This window comes from Neoarius graeffei, chromosome 5, assembly GCF_027579695.1.
Source record: "Neoarius graeffei isolate fNeoGra1 chromosome 5, fNeoGra1.pri, whole genome shotgun sequence".
Classification (NCBI taxonomy): Eukaryota; Metazoa; Chordata; class Actinopteri; order Siluriformes; family Ariidae; genus Neoarius; species Neoarius graeffei.
The window spans coordinates 65009546-65019324 of NC_083573.1; the positions used below are offsets into that span (position 1 = coordinate 65009546).

Genomic DNA, 9779 nt, shown 5'->3' on the forward strand with positions numbered 1-9779 from the left:
TGTTTATTATTTAGCTGCTTTATTATAATAATAATAATAATAATAATAAATTATTATTATAATTATTACAGCCACAATTAAAGACATCTTGAAAGCACCCCACTTCCCATGTCCTTGCCTCCACCTTGTCAGCACACTGATATTTGTATTCATGTTTATGAGAAACAGGGATCTGTAAGTCACATTATACAGAACTTCCTCACCTGACTCCACTGTCATCAGTCACTAAGTCACGGTCCTTCTCTGCAACATAACTCTGAGCCAAAACCTCAGCCTGCTCCGCCAGCTCTCTCAGTTCTCCCACTTGCAGGTTAGGCTTCTTTCTTTGGGCTTTTGGCCCAAATGTGGTCTCAAAAGTCTCCGTATCCAGAATGTGTACCTTGGAGTTCTGAAAGGCATGAGTAAAAAAGACATGCATGTCAACTGAACAAGATCTTTCAAGACCTGAAAAGACTGCTTGTTTCTTTCTCCCCATGCACCTGGAAAAAACAATGGTGGGATATTAGAAAATGATGAGAAATGTGAGCTGGTTTTCTCAGGTGTTTCACTGGAGCCTCTTTTCTCCCTGCCTACATCCATCACAACCTCAGCCTTGATTGAACACAATGCCGGATGCCTCAGACCTCTAAAATTAAGCCATTCTCAGACTCTTTGAAGGCAAGCAAGCTCCAATGCACACCACAGGAGGGACAGCGGGACTGCATACAATTTATTGCTTCCACGTGATGCGGGGGGGGGGAATCCATCGCTAACAGTAAGTAAAACTTTCATGTAGATGAACAATAGAATTTTATATATAGTATATATGGGTGTACAAGATATTGGCAACCCTTTCACTTACCAGGACAGACACAATTGCCAAAGACTATTAAAAACTAACCTAAACATGACCTCAGAATAAACAAACATCAAGTTAATGGCAGAGTTAGAGTCCTGAGATTCTTGTACCGTTTAACAATATATATTCCCTTTAAAAACAATCCTTTTAATTCCATACTCAGTGACTTATCCTGGATGCGATGGTGTATTTTTAGTAGTTCTCTGCAAAGCTTTTTTTTTTTTGATAATTGTGTATTTGCATCATAAGTCCGACATATACTTTAAATTTTACTACTGCGCACAGAAAATTGGTACTGTTGTTGTAAATGACCAGCAATCAAGTCTAACCTTAAATTAGAAGACAGATATTGTGTGCCAAGCAAAAGGGAGACTCAATGACCTCAACAGGACAAAATTAAAAACAATATTTTCCCCAAATTCCTAATACAAAAATGAAAAATTAAAAACGAATTATCCATCACATCATACATGTCTTCAAGGGAGCAAAAAGAGAAAACAAAGATTATGTTCAGCAGACTGCTGTGTGTACACACTTGAGACAAAGCCAGCACATACTGGTTCAACTGCTGGACCAATCTCAAAGGCTCACCACACCCAAATTGGCAAAAATAAATAGATCACATTAGCATTAATCAATAAATCAACAATGGGGCAAAACATCAGTTTTTTTAAGCAGAACTCAGATACCATAAAGAACAAGTGTGTAAAAAGGAGAGCTTAAAGGAAGGAGACATTCACCTGACTGTGCTTTGAGTGCTTAAAAAAGGTCCTAATCACACCTGGAACCATTTAAAGAGGGGGGAAAAAATAAAAAATTACCCTTCAAAGACAACATTTGCTGCTGGAACATGAGGTACCAGGCAAAACGTTGTGTTATTTCAGGCAAGGTTTAATCTCTCTGTTCTTTAGTCTTGGCAAAGGCAAATCTCAAAAAATGTTAAAGACGGCAATAACCCACCTTACTAATCTCACTTAAAAAAAAATTCACAGTGTAACACTGATCATTGGTATTGCTATTTATATCTGTATTCTGCACTCTGACAGTTTTTCCTGCGTTTGACACACTGCCCAACAAATAGTGTCCCATCACTGTCACCTGCTTTTATATAATAAGCAGCAGGATGAAGTGCTGCTATCTCAGTGTCCTATACACAAGCTTTGAACCAGTGCGCTAGTCAGGAAAACAAGAATTTTGTACTGATAGGCATACATACATGTGCTTTGACTCGGTCATGCAGAAGGGACATGGGAAGCTTGCTTTGGCGCATCACCACTCTGTATGGATCTTTCTTCACTGCATCCATCTCCTCCTGAAACTTCTGCAGCGATGACTGTTTGATGACCCGAGTATTGGCTGCACAAGGCCCAGAGGAAGACAGAAATAAGCAATTCAATCACCATGGCCAAATCTGAATGCATTTCAAGTGAAAAAGGATAGCACTTTTTATTACTATTTTAAGCAAAGCCAACATTCACTGTTCTACTTTTTTTCTCCTGTTGCTTAGTTGCACTGCCAGTCTTGAAAGGCAAAGAAAACAGAGCAGAAATATACTATCCTTCTCATCTGGTAGTGTAGTAGTGTAGCTAATGACACTGCTGGACAGTTCTTGTCATGGTACAACTATATCTATACTGTTAGAACATTGTTTATGTTTACTTCTCCTAAAATATAATGAGGATAGATAGACTTACTAAACCACTTGATGTTGGGCTCAACTCTAGCTACAGTCCCAGATGCCACAGTGGACTGGTATTGCAAAGGCTTGATGACTTTACCCCGTTTGTTGCTGAAGAAAAATGAAGAACCACATTTTATATCCACATTCCACGTGAAAAAAGCATAACAATCCAAACTCTTGAGCTACTAAAGAATAGTTGATTACAATTTAACAGTAATTGCAGTGATAACATTTGGACCTGCAAAACATGAGTGCCTGCCATTGTGTGGGAGGTGAGGAGTTAAAATTCCAGGACTGTTGGACAAATGAGCAATGTCCTTATCCTAAACAACTCAGTAATAAGTTATATTTCAGTGGATTATACATAACTTGTATAGTGGTCCATTCTTTCACATACAAGTCATCTAGACATTTGGGATTTGACTCTTTGACTGGGATACAGCTTTCCTTTACAGTGATGGCTCAGATTAAGAGTCTTGGTTTTCTGATTTAAAGGTTCTCATCTCATCTCATTATCTCTAGCTGCTTTATCCTGTTCTACAGGGTCGCAGGCAAGCTGGAGCCTATCCCAGCTGACTACGGGTGAAAGGCGGGGTACACCCTGGACAAGTCGCCAGGTCATCACAGGGCTGACACATAGACACAGACAACCATTCACACTCACATTCACACCTACGGTCAATTTAGAGTCACCAGTTAACCTAACCTGCATGTCTTTGGACTGTGGGGGAAACCGGAGCACCCGGAGGAAACCCACGCGGTGATTTAAAGGTTGACTGTTTAAAATGTGATCATAGCCAAGCTGCCATCAAGTTATTCAACCACAAGCCTTAAAAGGCACCTTACCATGGTCCAAATTCTTTAAAATAGTTTCACAATAATTTGTTGCATCTGTACATGTAAAATGAAAATAGAGGCTACATTTCATCTAGCAAGCACCCAATGAGTACATCAAAATGCATATTTACAGACTAGCTTAAATGTTGCCCAAGTGTGCATATGTTTACCATCTCTGCTTCTGTCTGTACATATTCAGACGCTTGATAGTGGCACGGTCCCTCATGGTGTTCCCTCCAGACCCCTTTACACGATCTAGAGAAAATACAACAAGTTACTCAAAGCCTGTGAACATGAGTATCTAAATAAAACTGCATAAAACGAAAGAAAAACAAAAACAAGAAAAAAAAATCACCTTCTTAGTATAACTAAAAACTAAACAAAGATAATGTTCCACTAAACAACCAAATATGCAATACCTTTCAGTACTACTAATTGATGAAATTAACACATTTAAAATATTAAAAACCTAAAGATACGAAGTGATAACATTTATGCCAGGATCAGACAACACAATATTTTTTCTTTCACAGTGGTCTCCATGTCAGATTAGAAATCAGTGTGATAAGTTATAAGTGTGTGATAAGTGCGATCTCTTGGTCAGTAGACTGGCAACACTCCAAGTTTGAACACAACCAACCATCATTCATATCCTTGCGTGTGGTCATTTAGAATGGTCAAGAAATAGTTAATCATGGCTAGAGAAGGAACACCCCAGCAAAGTTCTTCAATTAGGTCCCATTACAAGGCCCGTTTGTCATTCCTGACATCCGTATACGAGACCGATACTGGAAATGTGTCAGCCACAACACAATCAGACTCAATTTGTGTTGTCTGAGCTCGGCATTCAGGCAACCCAGTAAAGAGAAACGAGGTTTATCCAGAATTCTAGATCAGCTTATGTTCTTAGAACTCAAAATACAATAAAACAGCACTACAGAATGGTGTAATTAATTCAATATAGTACACAGTATGATTAATGTCAGACAATGAAAGGCATTTTTGCCATACAAGTTATCAAATTCAAAATGAATTGAATTTTGGTATGGTGATAAACCTGGATTAATCCATGCACAGAAGACTAAAAATGTGTAGATTGTATGTGCAGGTCTTCATTCCAATATTCTAAACATACCCTGTAATTCCTGCCATTCTCGAAAATGGCTTACTGTTGAAGTCCTTGTCTAAAGTCCTAATCTGTTAATGAGTGGAGATTAGATTCACGTACTACTACAAGTTTGAAAGCTTGCCTATCTCTTCTCAATTTACTGCTGACAGTTTTAGTCTTTCCTGTTAGCATTTGCATGCAGTCCACAGTAGTAGATCAAGAACCTAGACAAGACCAGCGGATACGTGCCACTTTCCGTGAGAAATTCTCAGAAAACAAAGTCTTTCCAATCAAACTGCTCTACTTATCCAACTGCTCATATATAAACATGTGGCTTAATAGCTCACAGCTAACTCTGGGTTGGAGCAGGTGACCCCTCTGCAGTGTTTTCCCCAGAAAAGAATTAAAGCCCGAAATTCTGGCATGATAAAACACAGACAATTGAGCGCAAACAGCGCGAAGCAAAACTAGGGGGGTTCGGGGGCATGCCCCCCCGGAAAATTTTTTGAAAATAGATGCTCTCAGGTGCATTTTCAGGGTCTCGGAGAGGCTTTAGATCCATGATTACAGGATAGATTTTAACAGTGCTTCAATGATTTCTGACCTAAATAGTATTAATGTATACACATTTGAAATTTCACCTTAAAGGAACAGTCCACCGTACTTCCATAACGAAATATGCTCTTATCTGAATTGAGACGAGCTGCTCCGTACCTCTCCGAGCTTTGCGCGACCTCCCAGTCAGTCAGACGTGCTGTCACTCCTGTTAGCAATGTAGCTAGGCTCAGCATGGCCAATGGTATTTTTTGGGGCTGTAGTTAGATGCGACCAAACTCTTCCACGTTTTTCCTGTTTACATAGGTTTATATGACCAGTGATATGAAACAAGTTCAGTTACACAAATTGAAGCGTAGCGATTTTCTATGCTATGGAAAGTCCGCACTATAATGACAGGCGTACTAACACCTTCTGCACGCTTCGGCAGCGCATTGATATCTGAGCTCCGTATGTTCAAAATATGTTCAAAACCCACCAAAATGCACTTGAAACCGCCCAACTGGGCGGGATTCCTCCCAATCTGGCAACACTGCCAGTATTCTGGAGGGGGTCTACTAGTAGCTATGCCGGATCCAAAGACAGTCCTCCTGTCAGAACATGTGTTGTGAAACGACATAAGATAAAGGTATGTAGAGCTATAGATTCTACATGATAATCATAAATGTAATCATAAAGTTGGCGTGATATCAGTCATGTATTTGCTTGTGAAAGCTTGCGGCTTTCATGTAACTGCCGCCTAGCAACGAGAGGCAAAGGGTAAAGAGGGTAGGCTATCATAGATTCTATTCGGAAGAGATCAACAATTCTAGACTCCCAGAAGAGGAAGAGCTAGCACTAGAGAGTTCATCGGCGTTTTCATGCGCCATTTCCATTGAGTAGAACCAGAGTAGAACAGCCAGTGAACCGCAGCGTGTTCTTCCGCTGACGTCACAACATGGCCGCGAGCCACGGACCCAGTTTTCTTGTGCTGTGCAATTAAAAGTTGGATATTTGCGTAACAACAGCTTCTTTTCACGTAATTATAACAGAAATCTAACACGTTTGCCATGTTGTATAGTTTATTTAAGAAATTGCATAGAGTCATGTTCGTGTCATCAGCCCTTTAAATCAGAATATAATGGACATTTGAGTGTGAAATTAAACTAGTCTTCCATACCATTTCAGAAACAAACTGTACAACTTCTAAAGTGTTTAGTGAAATTTTGCATGACAGAGAATTTGTTTGGCGAGTGTATTTGAATAGTGTGGTCATGTCTTAGTGCTATTTTGAATTTATGTTTGAAAGTTAAGTGAAAGTTTACAAGTGAATTATCTGGAAAGTGATTGATTTTGATAGAGTTTTGAGGTTTTAAGTGAAAGATTACTAGTGAGTGTATTTTGGTCGTACTAAAATTTTGCATTCGAGTGAATTTCTTTGCGGAGTAAATTTTGATAGTATGGTAGTATTTATAGTACCATTTTTAAATTTTGTTTGAAAACTTTCAGTCAAAGTTTGCAAATGAGCAAATTCCTTTGATGCATTCCGATAGGATTTCTAGTGCTTTTTAAAAATTCTGTTGGAAAGTGTTTAGTCAGAGAGATGCAGTTTAGTAGTACTAAGACAGTGCAGTATTTATTTAATTAATTGAGCTGTTATTTTGGTTAAATCTTATTAAAAAGTTTAATTTATATATGATCTTATAGTTCTCTGTATTTTTACATGAGCTTACAGAAGGAAAACACATTTGATGCAATCCAATAATACTTTCACTCACTGTAACTATTTTAAGAAATTATAAACATTCTTCTAAAGCATCACTTGTGTTATTTTCGGTGAGTCTCTGTATGGATACAATATTCAGGCAGGAGATTTTTCAGCTAAAAATCTGATTTAAGACTTCCCTTTCAGTGTTATTATATTAAAATTCAAGACGAGTATTATTTCAGATTTTTCACTCTGAGCTCTCATGCCTGATACATGAATCCCATAACCTACAGTAATTGATAGAACAATATCAACAATTCAAAAACTCTTTAATTATATAAATTTCAAATGGTTTGCAATTGATTGGGATCCACTGGTTTTATCATTTCAACCACACATCAGACCCTCGGCCAGTTGAAAATGTCGTTCACGCACTTTTCTCCCCCACGAGAATTTTGAAAAGTTGGCAAGTATGGTTTCTGTGAGCACCTCAAACACAATACTGTTTTGATGCCTGAAAATATTTTTTTCATACACAAAAAAACCAGACAAGCATTCGTAGGGCTGCTGTGTTATCTTCAATCTTGAATCAGTATTAATGAATGCTTGCATGCTATGTATGTGTACACGGCATACAGGAGTAAACAACAACAACAACACATGAATTAAGTCTTTCCACATGAAATCAGGTAAGAACTCAACCAAGATAACTCAAATGAAGCCAAAAGCTCCATAAGACATTCTTGACCTCATACATGACTATTTATTTATGCTAAAAATGTTAAAAAAAAGTGCGCTGTAATAGTCTACATGTATGCATTGCAGGAAATTCTCCTCCAGGCAAAACATCTAAAATCGGCCAAAACATTGTAAAAACACAACCAACCCGTATAAAACACAAATGACATTAGTGCTATTTTCTAAACACCACTCTCATTCACGTTAGCTGGCTAATATTAGCTGTTAACCTCCAAGACGGTGACGCCGGCTCTTACCTGGATTACTGCTGGAATTTGACGGATTTATAGAACTTTTCCCCTTGAATTTTGGTTTGGTCATTGTGCTCCGCAATTCACAAGCACTGTTTGTTATGTGAAGATTTAAAAAAAAATTGATTGAGAATTTCTTCGCCTTCAGTAACACACGTGTTACTCTAGAGCTCAAGAGGCAACCCGGAAGTACGTCAGTAGGGAGGCGACTGCTTACGGCAACTTGCACAAATACTTCCGCATGAAATTTAACACAGTTTCCGGTTCATTTACTACAGTCGTAGTTGCGGTGCATTTCAGGCGGATATGTGAACCTGGTGAACGAAAAGTGCAACAATAAGTTTTTGAGAAAATATTTAGTTAACACTCTATTTCCAGGTATAACAAGGAACACACTTAGTCTTAAAAATTATGACAAATCTAAAATTTCAACTATCAGAAGAAATTTCTTAAAATTTCCAATCCCCTCCCAAATATAAACAAATACATTTTAAAACAATTAGCGATATATATGTCCCATACTTGCCAACTTTTCAAAATTCTCATGGGGAGAAAAGTGCGTGAACGACATTTTCAATTGGCCGAGGGTCTGTTGTGTGGTTGAAATGATAAAACCAGTGGATCCCAATCAATTGCAAACCATTTGAAATTTATACAGAGTTTTTGAATTGTTGATATTGTTCTGTCAATTACTGTAGGTTATGGGATTCATGTATCAGGCATGAGAGAGCTCAGAGTGAAAAATCTGAAATAATATTCTTGTCTTGAATTTTAATAGGGGGGGCCGGTGGTGTAGCGGTTAGTGCTGTCGCCTCACAGCAAGAAGGTCCGGGTTCGAGCCCCGTGGCTGGTGAGGGCCTTTCTGTGTGGAGTTTGCATGTTCTCCCCGTGTCCGCGTGGGTTTCCTCCGGGTGCTCCGGTTTCCCCCACAGTCCAAAGACATGCAGGTTAGGTTAACTGGTGACTCTAAATTGACCGTAGGTGTGAATGTGAGTGTGAATGGTTGTCTGTGTCTGTGTCAGCCCTGTGATGACCTGGCGACTTGTCCAGGGTGTACCCCGCCTTTCGCCCGTAGTCAGCTGGGATAGGCTCCAGCTTGCCTGCGACCCTGTAGAAGGATAAAGCGGCTAGAGATGATGAGATGAGATGAATTTTAATATAATAACACTGAAAGGGAAGTCTTAAATCAGATTTTTAGCTGAAAAATCTCCTGCCTGAATATTGTATCCATACAGAGACCCACAGAAAATAACACAAGTGATGCTTTAGAAGAATGTTTATAATTTCTTAAAATAGTCACAGTGAGTGAAAGTATTATTGGATTGCATCAAATGTGTTTATCTTCTGTAAACTCATGTAAAAATACAGAGAACTATAATATCATATATAAATTAAACTTTTTAATAAGATTTAACCAAAATAGTAACAACTCAATTAAATAAATACTGCACTGTCTTAGTACTACTAAAATGCATCTCTCTGACTAAACACTTTCCAACAGAATTTTTAAAAAGCACTAGAAATCCTATCCAAATCCTATCGGAATGCATCAAAGGAATTTGCTCATTTGCAAACTTTGACTGAAAGTTTTCAAACAAAATTTAAAAAGGGCACTATAAATACTACCATACTATCAAAATTTACTCCGCAAAGAAATTCACTCGAATGCAAAATTTTAGTACGACCAAAATACACTCACTAGTAATCTTTCACTTAAAACCTCAAAACTCTATCAAAATCAATCACTTTCCAGATAATTCACTTGTAAACTTTCACTTAAAACTTTCTCATCTCTAGCCGCTTTATCCTTCTACAGGGTCGCAGGCAAGCTGGAGCCTATCCCAGCTGACTACGGGTGAAAGGCGGGGTACACCCTGGACAAGTCGCCAGGTCATCACAGGGCTGACACATAGACACAGACAACCATTCACACTCACATTCACACCTACGGTCAATTTAGAGTCACCAGTTAACCGAACCTGCATGTCTTTGGACTGTGGGGGAAACCGGAGCACCCCACTTAAAACTTTCAAACATAAATTCAAAATAGCACGAAGACACGACCACACTATTCAAATACACTC

At 38.6% G+C, this 9779-nt stretch overlaps 1 protein-coding gene across 1 annotated transcript in view; it reads right to left on the minus strand.

Annotated features, from left to right (window-relative positions):
* LOC132886977 (nucleolar GTP-binding protein 2-like) overlaps positions 1 to 7893 on the minus strand; it is a 40411-nt gene extending 32518 nt beyond the window's left edge. Inside the window, exons 1-5 of the mRNA XM_060922251.1 lie at positions 7702 to 7893; positions 3527 to 3611; positions 2533 to 2627; positions 2055 to 2194; positions 204 to 388 (exon numbers count right to left, since the gene is read on the minus strand). Coding sequence (XP_060778234.1) covers positions 204 to 388; positions 2055 to 2194; positions 2533 to 2627; positions 3527 to 3611; positions 7702 to 7765 — 569 coding nt within the window. The 5' untranslated portion in view covers positions 7766 to 7893. The remainder of the gene's footprint in view (positions 1 to 203; positions 389 to 2054; positions 2195 to 2532; positions 2628 to 3526; positions 3612 to 7701) is intronic.
* Positions 7894 to 9779: the final 1886 nt, after the last annotated feature.